A 14,253-nucleotide genomic window follows, 5' to 3' on the forward strand; every position below is an offset into this window, starting at 1 on the left:
AGGACTAAGCTCAGGGCAGCCATAGTTGCTGTGTCCCTCTGTCCTCACTCAGGGAAGCGGAGGCAACACCCAGCACAGCCGTCAACAAGGCGCATATGTAATTGAAGCAGGGCCCACGATGTAGCTACTCCTTTAGAAGAATGCGCCACTACAGCAGCTGGCAGAGGCCGGCTGGCCAGCCGATATGCTGTAGTAATAGTGTCCACAATCCAATGTGATAGTCTTTGTATCGCTAGGCTCTGGCCCAGAACTCTCTCACCATAGCAAACAAATAACCGATCAGACTGTCGTAGTAGTATTAGTAATATTTATTTATTAGGATCCCCAATTAGCTGCTGCCAAGGCAGCGGCTACTCTTCCTGGGGTCCAAACAGAAATCAAAACACAACAAATAAAATACATAATATACAGTACATAGCCTACACTTACATCACAATTTAGTTATTTAGCAGATGCTCCCATCCAGAGTGACCCACAGCTAGTGCATTAATCTCAAGATTGCCAAACGAGACAACCATGCATCACATATCACTACATAATACAATACAAAATACCTAAACATTTTTGTGTGTCTTCACAGTCCCCGTCATGCCGTAAGGTGTTCTTTTAAAAATATATTTGTATCTGATTTTATTGCTAGCTTGAGTTACCTGGGGTGGCAGAGAGTTTAATGTAGTCATGGCTCTATTTAATACTGTACGTTTCACAGCCTCTGTTCTGAGACGAAGAGACCTCTGGTACCGATGAGTGTCCAAAATGTGTGCCAACTGCTTGAACAGACAGTTTGGTACCTTCAACGCATCAACACCTCGCACAAAGACCAATAGTGATTCAGTCAATCTCTCCTCAACTTTGAGCCAGGAGACATTGACATGCATGTTACTGACATTCGCCCTCTGTGTACATCTAAGTGGAACACATGCTGCAATTTTCCTATGTCCTTCTTTGTCGCACCTGACCACACAACTGGGCAGTAGTCCAGGTGTGACAAAACTAAGGCGTGTAGGACCTGTCTGGTTGACTGAGAAGTCAAGAAAGCAGAGCAACACCTTATCATGGACAGACCCCTTCCCATTTTAGCAACAATTGAGTCTATATGTTTTGACCATGACAGCTTGCTATCTAGGGTTACACCCAGCAGTTTAGTCTCCTCAACTTGCTCAATCGCCACATTATTCAATAATAGATCTAGATGAGGTTTAGGGTTGACTGAGTGATTTGTCCCAAAAACAATGCTTTTAGTTTTTTTTTTTAATATTTAGCACCAGCCTATTGGTAGTTAACCATTCTAAAACTGACTGGAGCTCTATGTGTGTCAGTTATTTATTTTACTGTCATAGCCAACGTGTATACTGTTGAGTCATCAGCTTACATAAGCACACAGGCTTTATTCAAGGAAAGTGGAAGGTCATTAGTAAAAACAGAAAACAATGGCCCAAGCCAGGTGCCCTGCGGTACACCACACTCAACCGAATTTGCATTATAGAGGCTTCCATTAAAGAAAACCCCTCTGTGTTCTATTAAATAGGTAGGGGATGTAAATCTATCATCTAAATCAGAGGATGTAAATCTATAACACTGTACAGGTGTTTTTGGAGACCCCTCTGTCAAGAATGCAGTATTTCTTCGAGATTTGAACACAATATCCCCGAAATCACAGGTCTCATTTCAATCGCGGTTGGGATTACGTGGCATCAAAATCCACTCTGAGACTTTGTGGCTGTGTTAGCTAGTGGAAACCCAATGTAATGTAGCCAATTTTGACTTTGTGGCTGTGGGTAACTAGTGACAACACAACAGAGTCGGGAAATTTGAGACTGTGGATGCTGATGCGATAACAGTTACAGACAAGATTGGAAACTCCATTTGAGCAACAATGTCTTCACAACAGGTACAATTTATTTTATTTTATACATGTTATAATATTCACGTTGTCTGCCAGAAAGGTAGATAACGTTGGCAATTTCAAGGTAGCTAGCTAGCTAACATGGTTGATAATAGCTACCTTTTATTTCCCTGCCTGGTACAAGATAGCAATATGTTGATAGCTTTGGTACATTAGTTATCTAATTTGCATAAAAAAGCAGTGTTAAATAATGCATTTTGACTATGCGTTCATGGAAAATAACCGTGGCTTTGGCATGCATTCAATCCTTTGCCCTTCTGACTCCTAGCTATACTAGCAAGCTAATAATATTACTGGGATGGCCCTATGATTATCGAAAGCTATGGCTATGAAGATGTTGTGTATGCATTGTAGAAGTGTTATACTCAACTCTCCTGCATGAAAATCCTTATTGGTTATACATAAAGACCATGTAGTGAACATTACAATACAATCCTAATAAGTGTTGTATACTGTATATGTTTTTTTCTGTAGGATTCCAGTTTTGAAGAGCCGCAGACCATCAGGGGCACTGGCAGGGCTGCAGAAAGAATTGGACAGGAAGACCTTGAAGGGCTGCCCGACTGCAAGAAGAGAGGCTGGCCGAGATTAAGTTTAGTAAAACTCTTTCACCTGTGGTATTGTTTACTCGTTTCACAACATTATAATCATATCACACATTTGGCTGCATCCTGTAATTTCATGTTGCTTTTTTTCTTATCATTACAGGCTAAATTGCAAGAGCTGTCCTTTTAAGAAATGAAAGATGGGTGCTGGAGCTGGCCTCTTCCCGTCTACCTGGAGTGATTTCTGACATCATGGAGTACTGTAGAGCTATCCCAGGGTCTCCGGACAACCTCGCTGGTGCACCTGCATGAATTGCAGGGAGACTCTTGCACCTTACAACACACAACTGCTGCCATTTCTCCACTGCAATATTCAATGTTTACATAACAGGTTTCCACAACTACACTGTACTTTGTTCTTCATTTGTCGTTTTTTTTTTTTTTATATTCCCTTGGTCTGGGTGATATCAGTCTTTTAACAGAATGTTTCCCTTACAATGTGTTTTTGTTATTTTGAGGAAGTATTCTTGTTTATCTCCATAATAAAACCATTTGAACTATCCCAGGGTCTCCGGACAACCTCGCTGGTGCACCTGCATGAATTGCAGGGAGACTCTTGCACCTTACAACACACAACTGCTGCCATTTCTCCACTGCAATATTCAATGTTTACATAACAGGTTTCCACAACTACACTGTACTTTGTTCTTCATTTGTCGTTTTTTTTTTTTTATATTCCCTTGGTCTGGGTGATATCAGTCTTTTAACAGAATGTTTCCCTTACAATGTGTTTTTGTTATTTTGAGGAAGTATTCTTGTTTATCTCCATAATAAAACCATTTGAACTGATCTGTGTAATCGGGCCAACTTTTTTTATACCTTATTTACACCAGGGTAGTCCATCTGTCTTTCTGGATATCTACCCACCTGTAGGTCTGCTAATTTGAAGTGTAAACCTTCAAGAGCATAGATATCGAGGAAAAGAGAACAGTTTAGTAAATCATTGTAAAACCATTCCAAAAGTACAATAATGATGACTGTTGGATTAAAAATGTGCACGTATTGTTTCTCACACAAGTTTATTTCTGCCCACACAAACTTCCCTATGATTGATATGTTTGGTTGTAGGCCTACCTCTTTCCCCTGAGTACCCCGTAGGTTCACAGTTCCCGGGAACCACCAAGTCTGACAACCGGGAATGCTCCGTTCATTCCCAGCTCAAAGGTGTGCTTACTGCACCCTGTGTTGCGTGGTGACGTCTCCTTGAGGTTGTAGCTGCTCAACCATTGTTGGTGGTGGCACTTCAGGGAGTCTTGCTTGGGTAATCTGATCTCTGGATCATGTTCCTTGGTAGCCCCAATTGAGAGCCCAGTCTTCTCAACACTGCTCTCTGAAGTTCTGGGATGTCGGTGTAGTCCTTTGCAGTTTTTAATGCGTAGACACTTCACCTTCGAGACTTGTTAATGTAGTCTCCTTTAGTTGAAAGATATAATCATATTTGGTGAGTATTTTGTCTATAGCGGCTATTCCCCTAGGGGTACGTGCAATGCTGTGATTCACATTTTCAAACAGTCCATTTAGATTTTCCAACGGGGCTATACATTTGGGTGATGTTTTTTTCCTCGCCTGAGTAGCCTCGTTTCACTGCCAGAAATTTGCCAATATGCTGTGTTGCCAGACATATTTGCTATTCCCTTTGCCTCATTCCTCTCAGCCATACAGTTTTTATGAGTTCATCATCTATCATTAGTAAAGATGTGTTCAATACTAATGGATGATTTAGTTCCTGTTCTGTTTGTAAATACCATGGTAGGTTTACTGATAACCTGAAAAAGATTGCAGGCATCGGTTACAGCTCTAAGCTTATTTTTGCGTGGACAGCTTGATGACAACCAGTCAATATTTAGGTCACCCAGAAAATATACCTCTCTGTTCATATTATATACATTATCGAGCATTTAACACACAGTCCAAATATTGACTTTTAGCACTCGGTGGTCTATAGCAACTTCCTACAAGAATAGGCTTTAGGTGAGGCAGATTAACCTGTAGCCATATTACTTCCACATCATCTGACATGCGACCCTCTCTCAGCCTAACAGGAATATGGCTGTGGACAAGGGTATGTGGACACCTGCTCATCGAACATCTCATTCCAAAATCATGGGCATTAATTTGGAGTTGGCCTCCCTTTGCTGCAATAACAGCCTCCACTTTTCTGGGAAGGCTTTCCACTTGATGTTGGAACATTGCTGCGGGGACTTGCTTCCATTCAGCCAAAAGAGCATTAGTGAGGTCGGGCACTGGTGTTGGGCGATTAGGCTTGGCTCACAGTCGGCGTTCCAATTTATCCCAAAGGTGTTTGATGGGGTTGAGGTCAGAGCAATGTGCAGGCCAGTCAAGTTCTTCCACAATGATCTCGACAAACCTTTTCTCTATGGACCTCGCTTTGTGCATGGGGGCATTGTCATGCTGAAACAGGAAAGGGCCTTCCCCAAACTTTTGCCACAAAGTTGGAAGCACAGAATCGTCTAGAATGTCATTGTATGCTGTAGTGTTAAGATTTCCCTTCACTGGAACTAAGGGGCATAGTCCGAACCATGAAAAACAGCCCCAGACCATTATTCCTCCTCCACCAGACTTTACAGTTGGCACTATGCATTGGGGAAGGTAGCGTTCTCCTGGCATCCACCAAACACAGATTCATCTGTCGGACTGCCAGATGGTGAAGCGTGATTCATCCCTCCAGAGAACGCATTTCCACTGCTCCAGAGTCCAATGGCAGCGAGCTTTACACCACTCCAGCTGACGCTTGGCATTGCGTATGGTGATCTTAGGCTTGTGTGCGGCTGCTCGCCATGGAAACCCATTTCATGAAGCTCCCGATTAACTGTTCTTGTGATGACGTTGCTTCCAGAGGCAGTTTGGAACACAGTAGTGAGTGTTGCAACCGAGGACAGACGATTTGTACACGCTACGCGCTTTAGTATTCAGCGGTCACGTTCTGTGAGCTTGTGTGCCTTACCACTTCGCGGCTGAGCCGTTGTTGCTCCTGGACTTTTCCACTTCACAATAACAGCACTTACAGTTGACCGGGGCAGCTCTAGCAGGGCAGAAATCTGACAAACTGACTTGTTGGAAAGGTGGCATCCTATGATGGTGCCACGTTGAAAGTCACTGAGCTCTTCAGTATGGGTCATTCTACCGCCAATGTTTCCAAAGAGATTGCATGGCTGTGTGCTCGATTTTATACACTTTTCAGCAACAGGTGTGACTGAAATAGCCGAATCCACTAATTTGAAGGGTGTCCATATACTTCTAGTGCATTATAGAAACAAATCAAATCAAATCAAATTGTATTTGTCACATACACGTGTTTAGCAGATGTTATTGCGGGTTTAGTGAAATGCTTGTGCTTCTAGTGCCGACAGTGCAGTAATATCTAACAAGTAATATCTAACAATTTCACAACATTTACCCAATACACACAAATCTAGTAAGGAATGGAATTTAAGAATATATACATATATGGACAAGCAATGACAGAGCGGCATGGACTAAGATACAGTAGAATATTATAGAATAGAATAGAATACAGTATATACATATGAGATGAGTAGTGCAAGATATGTAAACATTATTAAAGTGACTAGTGTTCCATTTCTTAAAGTGGCCAGTGATTTCAATAGGCAAACACCTCCTCCATTTGCATTCCTATCTTTCCTGTATATGCTATAACCATGTATAGCTACTACTGCATCATCAAAATAAGTATCTAAGTGTGTTTCAGAGATGGCCAGAATATGAATGTTTTCTGTTTTCAATTTCATGAACCTTGTTTCTCAGGCTACGTACTGTATATTAATATGGGCAATTTCTTGTCCTTTTCTGGGTTGCTTGTTTGTTTTTAGTGATATTCTGACAGGCTAATCCGAGGTAGACATCTCAGTGACATTTGAGCCAATGGTACTGAGTGGGCTTCCCACAGTAGGCTTCATCCTAAGGAAGACAGTTTCCATTCAAACCGTGGAATTCAATTGTATGGGCATATGATTATTGCTGACAATACCCTCAGAGCTAACAGTTAAAGGAACATAGATTAAGTTAGTTACATTGACTGCACTTCTATTTCTCAAGGATATAATACCATTTCCATGTCCTCTATTGCTTATTATGACAGTGAGGACTGGAGCGCTACCAAAGCCAGACTGTCCGTCTCTTAAGCAGTTTGCTATGTTGATGGAGATAATCCTGGAACCCATGCGGTTAGGGTGAATCCTGTCTCTTTTAAAGAGTGTTGGTTACTCCCACAGCAAGTCAAAATTGTCACAAAATGAGATATTCCTGTCCGAGAAAGGGAATAGATACAGTCTTAATGTGGATGCCGCTCGGCATACTTCAAGCAGTGACTGTGAAAACCGGAAAACAGTTTGCACATATGACCCTCACTTCAGGTACAGAATATGCCCCACCGTCTTTGATATGACACATTGGTGGAGGACTCCCTGGCGCTCTGCAACGTGTTCACCACATTGTCCTGAAGGCCTACGCTAGTCCACTAATGCCTCTCAGAGGCCAAGCCCAAAGCTGGAGGCGGTGCAGGTCCGGATGCCACAGAGTCCCCTAAGCCTGAGAGAGCAGGTCGGGCCTCAGTGGCAGCTGCCATGGGTCCCTAAGAGGAGGGACAACAGGAGGCTGAACCATGGTGGTCTACGACCCTGACCCTGTCTAGCGTAGCTGTGATCAGGGGAAATGGTGGGAACGCGTAAAGCGTTATTGCCAGTCAATTGTAAGCGAGGGCATCCAGACCCACAGGGCCTGGAGGGTCCGGCATTGAGAACCAGCTGGGGCAATGAGTGTTCTCCTGAAATACAAACAGGTCAACATGTGCTCTCCCGAACCTGCCCCAAAGCTGTAGCACCACCTGAGGGTGTAGACTCTAGTCCCCCTCCGGCGGGAGAGCGAGCATTTCCGCTGCATTGTTCAGGACCTCGGGGATATGTGCTGCTCGCAGCGATGCCAAGCGGGTCTGAACCCACGGCAAGCGCTCCCGAGCCATCTTGTGGAGGCGCCACAATTACAGTCCTCCCTGGTGATTGACCTACGCCACTACTGTGGTGTTGTCCGATCGGACCAGGACATGCTGTTCTACCTTCAGGCTGGAACTGTTGGAGTGCTAGGCAAACCACCCTAAGCTCCAGCACATTGATGTGTTGACCACTCCATGGGGGGCTACAGCGGCCGTTGGCCACAAATGCCTCTGAACATTGCACCTTAACCCGTTAGTGAGGCGTCAGTGCACACCAGCTCTCTGCAGTGGACTCTGATCAGGCTCACTCCCTTTAACAGGAAGGAGTGGGATAGTCACTTCGATAGGTCCTCAAACTCGTCACCAATAGTTGACAATGTACGTGTTGTTTTGGTTGCCGGCAGTTGGAGTTGAACCATCGCTGGAGTTGCCTGAGATGAAGAATTCCCAGCGGAACCAACAGTGAAGCCGCCATCAGTAGGCAGAGAAGCTGTTGGCACTCTAACACCGACACTGTTCAACCGAGCCGGAAACGATTGAGGTAGGATATAATTTTGTTACTCTCACCTGAGGGAGATGTGCCCTCATGAGAGTCGAGTCTATGGACATCCCGAGGTAGATCACCTTCTGTGAGGGGGTCAGGTGACTCTTCTCCTCGTTTAAGGCGAGGCCCAGACCTTGAATGTGGTTCAAGAGGGTCCTCGTGTCCATTGTGGCCTTTTCCCTGGATGGGGCACAGACTAGTCAATCGTCCAGGTAAGGCCCCACCACAGAAAAAGGCAATAGCCAGCGGGCCAGCCAAAATGCTGCAGTAACAGTGTCCACCATGCAAAGTGAGAGTGTGTTTGGATACACCCTGGCCCAAAACTCTCTCACCATAGTAAACAGAAACTGATAAAGCTTTCGTATTGCCTGTGTCCTGTTTTTTTTATTTTTATAAAGAGCAATTACCTACGCATGTGAAACTTGGTTATGTAAGGTATGCCGTAAGAGCTTTTGTCCCCAAACCACTGCAGTGTAAGAATTGTAAAGGATTTGGCCATGTTTCAAGTGTGTGCATACGAACAGAGTACACTGAAGAACGGTGTGTAGAAGGATGACGGTGTTGCAATTGTGGTGGGGATCATTACTCCCACAGGAATGGATGGAAAAACGAGAGGCAGAGGAGGTCTAAGAGAGAGAGGGAGGAAGAGGGTGAGATTGAGTCTGGAAAAAATTGCAGAAAAAAGGGAGATGGTTTGTTAAAGAAGAATGGTAGAAAGTATAAGCAGAGTGAGCTGAAGACAGGAGGATAAATGGAAGTGAATGAGGACGAAGTATCGGAGGTGGTAGGTGTGGTGAAGTTCTTGGAGCCTGAGGATTGCACCGAGGGTCAGGATAAAGATGAGTCTGTGACAGTAGGAGTGAAGTTTTTGGAAAAAGTAGAACCTTGTCTTTTGGCTGATCCATTTGTGGTTTCAGGGTGGGTGAAAACAGAGTTTGGTGCTGTGGAATTGGTGAGGGTCTTGTGATAATTGTTTGGGTTTCTGCTTGTCAGAGGGAGCAGGCGCTCCGCGTTAAACGAATGGGGGCAAGAGATGTGAATTGTTTTGTGCTCAAGAAAAGGGCGCCATTGAAAGGAGTGATTACTGGGGTAGCAGTAAATGTAAAAGTTGATCAACTGAAGGGGAAGATTCCCAGTGTTTGTGATGCTCGTCGTTTGGTGCAACGCAGACAGGGTGGCTTGAGTGGTGAAACAGAAGAGTCATTGTTTGTTCTTTTGAGTTTTGTGGTTGAGTCTTTGCCCGACAAAGTGATGTTAGGATATATAAGTTATCCTGTAAGAGCTTTTGTGCCGAATACATTACGTTGCTACAGGTGTCAAGCTTATGGACATGTGGCAGCAGTGTGTAGGAGGGAGGTTCCTAGGTGTGAGAAGTGTGCAGAAGGGCATGAGACAAAGGAATGTGTAGCATTGGTGAAAGTAGTGGTATGTGTTCATTGTAGGGGTGCCCATGGGGCTGGGGATCAGAAATGTCCCGTGTGAGAGAGGCAGGTTGAGGTTTCCAGGGTTAGAGTAGTGCAGAAGTTGTCATAGGCCGAGGCAGTGAAGAAAATAGAGGAAGATGAATCAAAGGGGAGGGATCCTGAGAGGAGTGGCGTCGTTTTACGGACAAGATGGCGCCGGAGGAGATGGCTGCCGTTTTACGGCCCTCTAACCAATTGTGCTATTATGTGTGTTTTTTCACGTTATTTGTTATTTATTCTGTACATAATGTTTCTGCCACCGTCTCTTATGACCAAAAAGAGCTTCTGGATATCAGGACAGCGATTACTCACCTCTTATTGGACGAAGATTTCTTCTTCAACAAGTCGGATGCGAAGGATATTCTACAGACACCCGACAAGGCCCAAATCCCTGTCATTCGCATGAGAAAGAGACAGAGATATCGTGAACGTAGGTCGGGGTGCCTTGTAAGGATCCGACGGCGAGCGAGTAAAGTGCCTCTTCCATCAATCCTATTAGCCAACGTACAATCATTTGAAAGAAAAATGGACGACCTAAGATTAAGGTTATCCTACCAACGGGACATTAAAAACTGTAATATCTTATGTTTCACCGAGTCGTGGCTGAACGACGACATGGATAACATACAGCTGGCGGGATATATGCTACATCGGCAGGATAGAACGGCTGACTCCAGTAAGACAAGGGGTGGCGGTCTGTGTATATTTGTAAACAACAGCTGGTGCATAAAATCTAATACTAAGGAAGTTTTGCTCGCCTGAGGTAGAGTATCTCATGATAAGCTGTAGACCACACTATTTACCAAGAGAGTTTTCATCTATATTTTTCATAGCTGTCTATTTGCCACCACAAACCGATGCTTGCACTAAGATTGCACTCAATGAGCTGTAGAAGGCCATAAGCAAACAGAAAATGCTCATCCATAGGCAGTGCTCCTAGTGGCTGGGGACTTTAATGCAGGGAAACTTAAATCCGTTCTACCAAATTTCTACCAGCATGTTAAATGTGCAACCAGAGGGAAAAAAAACCTAAACCACCTTTACTCCACACACAGAGACGCGTACAAAGCTCTCCCTCCCCCTATTTGCAAATCTGACCATAATTATATCCTCCTGATTCCTGCTTATAAGCAAAAACTAAAGCAAGAAGCACCAGTGACTCGGCTAATAAGGAAGTGGTCAGATGACGCAGATGCTAAGCTACAGGACTGTTTTGCTAGCACAGACTGGAATATGTTCCGGGATTCTTCCGATGGAATTGAGGAGTACACCACATCAGTCACTGGCTTCATCAATAACTGCATCGATGACGTCGTCCCCACAGTGACCGTACGTACATAACCCAACCAGAAGCCATGGATTACAGGCAACATCCGCACTGAGCTAAAGGGTAGAGCTTCCGCTTTCAAGGAGCGTGACTCTAACCCGGACGCTTATAAGAAATCCCGCTATGCCCCCCGACGAACCATCAAACAGGCAAAGAGTCAATACAGGACTGATTGAATCGTACTACACCGGCTCCGAAGATCGTCAGATATGGCAGGGCTTGCAAACTATTACAGACTACAAAGGGAAGCACAGCTGCGAGCTGCCCAGTGACACAAGCCTATCAGACTAGCTAAATCACTTCTATGCTCGCTTCGAGGCAAGCAACACTAAAGCATGCATGAGAGCATCAGCTGTTCCGGATGACTATGGGATCACGCTCTCCATAGCCGATGTGAGTAAGACTTTTAAGCAGGTCAACATTCACAAGGCCGCAGGGCCAGACGGATTACCAGGACATGTACTCCGAGCATGCGCTGACCAACTGGCAAGTGTCTTCACTGACATTTTCAACATGTCCCTGGCTGAGTCTGTAATACCAACATGTTTCAAGCAGACCACCATAGTCCCTGTGCCCAAGGACACTAAGATAACCTGCCTAAATGACTATCGACCCGTAGCACTCATGTCTGTAGCAATGAAGTCCTTTGAAAGGCTGGTCATGGCTCACATCAACACCATTATCCCAGAAACCCTAGACACATTCCAATTTACATACCGCCCCAACAGATCGACAGATGATGCAATCTCTATTGCACTCCACACTGCCCTTTCTCACCTGGACAAGAGGAACACCTAAGTGAGAATGCTATTCATTGACTACAGCTCAGCGTTCAACACCATAGTGCCCTCAAAGCTCATCACTAAGCTAAGGACCCTGGGACTAAACACCTCCCTCTGCAACTGGATTCTGGACTTCATCTCTGCTACAGCACGGCAAGTGGTACTGGAGCACCAAGTCTAGGTCCAAAAGGCTTCTTAACAGCTTCTATCCCCAAGCCATTAGACTCATGAACAGCTAATCATGGCTACCCAGACTATTTGCATTGTCCCCCCCCACCCCACCCCACCCCATCCCCTCTTTTACGCTGCTGCTATCCTGTTTATTAAATGTCAGAATAATAGTATAGAGAATGATTTATTTCAGCTTTTATTTATTTCATCACATTCCCAGTAGGTCAGAAGTTTACATACACTCAATTAGTATTTGGTAGCATTGCATTTAAATTGTTTAACTTGGGTCAAACGTTTTGGGTAGCCTTCCACAAGCTTCCCACAATAAGTTGGGTGAATTTTGGCCCATTCCTCCTGACAGAGCTGGTATAACTGAGTCAGGTTTGTAGGCCTCCTTGCTCGCACACACTTTTTCAGTTCTGTCCACACATTTTCTATACGATTGAGGTCAGGGCTTTGTGATGGCCACTCCAATACCTTGACTTTGTTGTCCTTAAGCCATTTTGGCACAACTTTGGAAGTATGCTTGGGGTCATTGTCCATTTGGAAGACCCATTTGCGACCAAGCTTTAACTTCCTGACTGATGTCTTGAGATGTTGCTTCAATATATCCACATAATGTTCCTTCCTCATGATGCCATCTATTTTGTGAAGTGCACCAGTCCCTCCTGCAGCAAAGCACCCCCACAGCATGATGCTGCCACCCCTGTGCTTCACGGTTGGGATGGTGTTCTTCGGCTTGCAAGCATCCCCCTTTTTCCTCCAAACATAACGATGGTCATTATGGGAAACAGTTCTAATTTTGTTTCATCAGACCAGAGGACATTTCTCCAAAAAGTACGATCTTTGTCCCCATGTGCAGTTGCAAACCGTAGTCTGGCTTTTTTATGGCGGTTTTGGAGCAGTGGCTTCTTCCTTGCTGAGTGGCCTTTCAGGTTATGTCAATATTGGACTCGTTTTACTGTGGATATAGATACTTTTGTACCTCCAGCACTTGTTTCCTCCAGCATCTTCACAAGGTCCTTTGCTGTTGTTCTGGGATTGATTTGCACTTTTCGCCCCAAAGTACGTTAATCTCTAGGAGACAGAACTCGTCTCCTTCCTGAGTGGTATGACGGCTGCGTGGTCCCATGGTGTTTATACTTGCATACTATTGTTTGTACAGATGAACGTGGTACCTTCAGGCATTTGGAAATTGCTCCCAAGGATGAACCAGACTTGTGGAGGTCACTGTTGTATTCGGCGCATGTGGCAAATAAAATTGAATTTGATTTGTGAGTTGTAGATCTGTACCAGTACAGAGGGATAGGCCAACAAGTGATATGTTTCAGTAAGATTGGATTTTTAGGATTTATAGCAATGGTTATCAACTGTACTGCAGGGATGGAACGTAAGACGCAGAAAATTTAGGTTGTGTTGGCAGCTGCAGAGAGGTATTTGGGTGTGCGAGACTTGACATCAGAAGAGTTACAGGGTGTGTTAAGTGGTGGTGTCCCATCCTTTCAGGTTGTTGGCCTGAGGTAGGACTAAATAGATTTAAATAGTGGAGTAGGGTGGTGTTATTTTATTATTATTATTATTTAAATAGTTTTTTCATTTTTATTTTTTAAGCGAAGTATAAGGGAGCTGTACTCCAGTCTAGTAGGTGGCGGTAATGCAACATTTATTGGTTGCCAACCTTGGTTAAATCTCATCGAAGAAGAATGGCGTCCACGCGAATGCGCAACAACTGCTAATCTAAACAAAGATGGCGGCCTGTGTAATTCGTCGAACCTTGCTGTCCACTGTTAGTAAATATAATAGGAAACACGCCATCCGTGTACTAAATGTCGATTTAAACAGTAGACAAAATCCGAATAGGACACGTTTATCATGTAGCCTGTTCAACGTCCAACAGAAACGGTTTATGTCGTCAAGGTAAGTTTGATATTAGCTAGCTAACTCGCTACGGCCGGTTAGCTCACGCGTAAGCTGGCTAGTTCACTTTTGCTAGCTAGATAATTTAGCCTGACCAACTAGCAGTTAGCTAAAACAGTTATTGCCCTGCGTCTGCGCTAAAACAATACCACCAAAAGCCGATTAGAGGACCCCTTCATTAATAGCCTTGTTAGCTAGCTAGTTACTTGTTTTTAGCTAACTAACGTTAGATAGGTCAACTAGCTAGCTACGTTAGTTGGTTAGCAAACGCAGGTTGTTTTGACTGCAGTTGAGTAATCGCAACTCAGAATCTACTACACGGCAAGGTCAAATTCCCAATTAACGTTACTGTCATTGCATCCATTGAATCGTACTAGTTAATTACTTGCCTGGAAACCCGACTTTGAATTGCATTGATTTCTACTTCGGCAGAAATGAGCGTTTGAATCAGGAAAGTTAACTCTCACGACCTCTACAAGCCAGAATGTTGAATACAATTATATTTGAACTTTACCGTTTGTCCGTGCGGTTGGTCCTTTTGGCGGTAGGAATGTGAGAAAATATATAAT

At 44.2% G+C, this 14,253-nt stretch overlaps 1 protein-coding gene across 5 annotated transcripts in view; it reads left to right on the plus strand.

Moving 5' to 3' along the window:
* Window positions 1-13,495: 13,495 nt before the first annotated feature.
* Window positions 13,496-14,253, plus strand: part of LOC311143189 (polymerase delta-interacting protein 2-like) — a gene marked incomplete at its 5' end in the record, with an annotated part of 30,820 nt that continues 30,062 nt past the window's right edge. For 4 of the 5 annotated variants that reach the window (XR_014614396.1, XM_084178973.1, XM_084178974.1 and 1 more), the window contains one exon: window positions 13,515-13,684. Coding sequence is in view for 4 of the 5 variants with exons in the window: in XM_084178973.1 (XP_084035099.1) it covers window positions 13,515-13,684 (170 nt within the window). Of the gene's footprint in view, window positions 13,685-14,253 lie in introns of all 5 variants that reach the window. The other variant, XM_084178975.1, reaches the window with a different exon arrangement.

This window comes from Coregonus lavaretus (genome assembly GCF_964263955.1).
Source record: "Coregonus lavaretus genome assembly, chromosome: 15".
In the NCBI taxonomy this organism is placed as follows: domain Eukaryota; kingdom Metazoa; phylum Chordata; class Actinopteri; order Salmoniformes; family Salmonidae; genus Coregonus; species Coregonus lavaretus.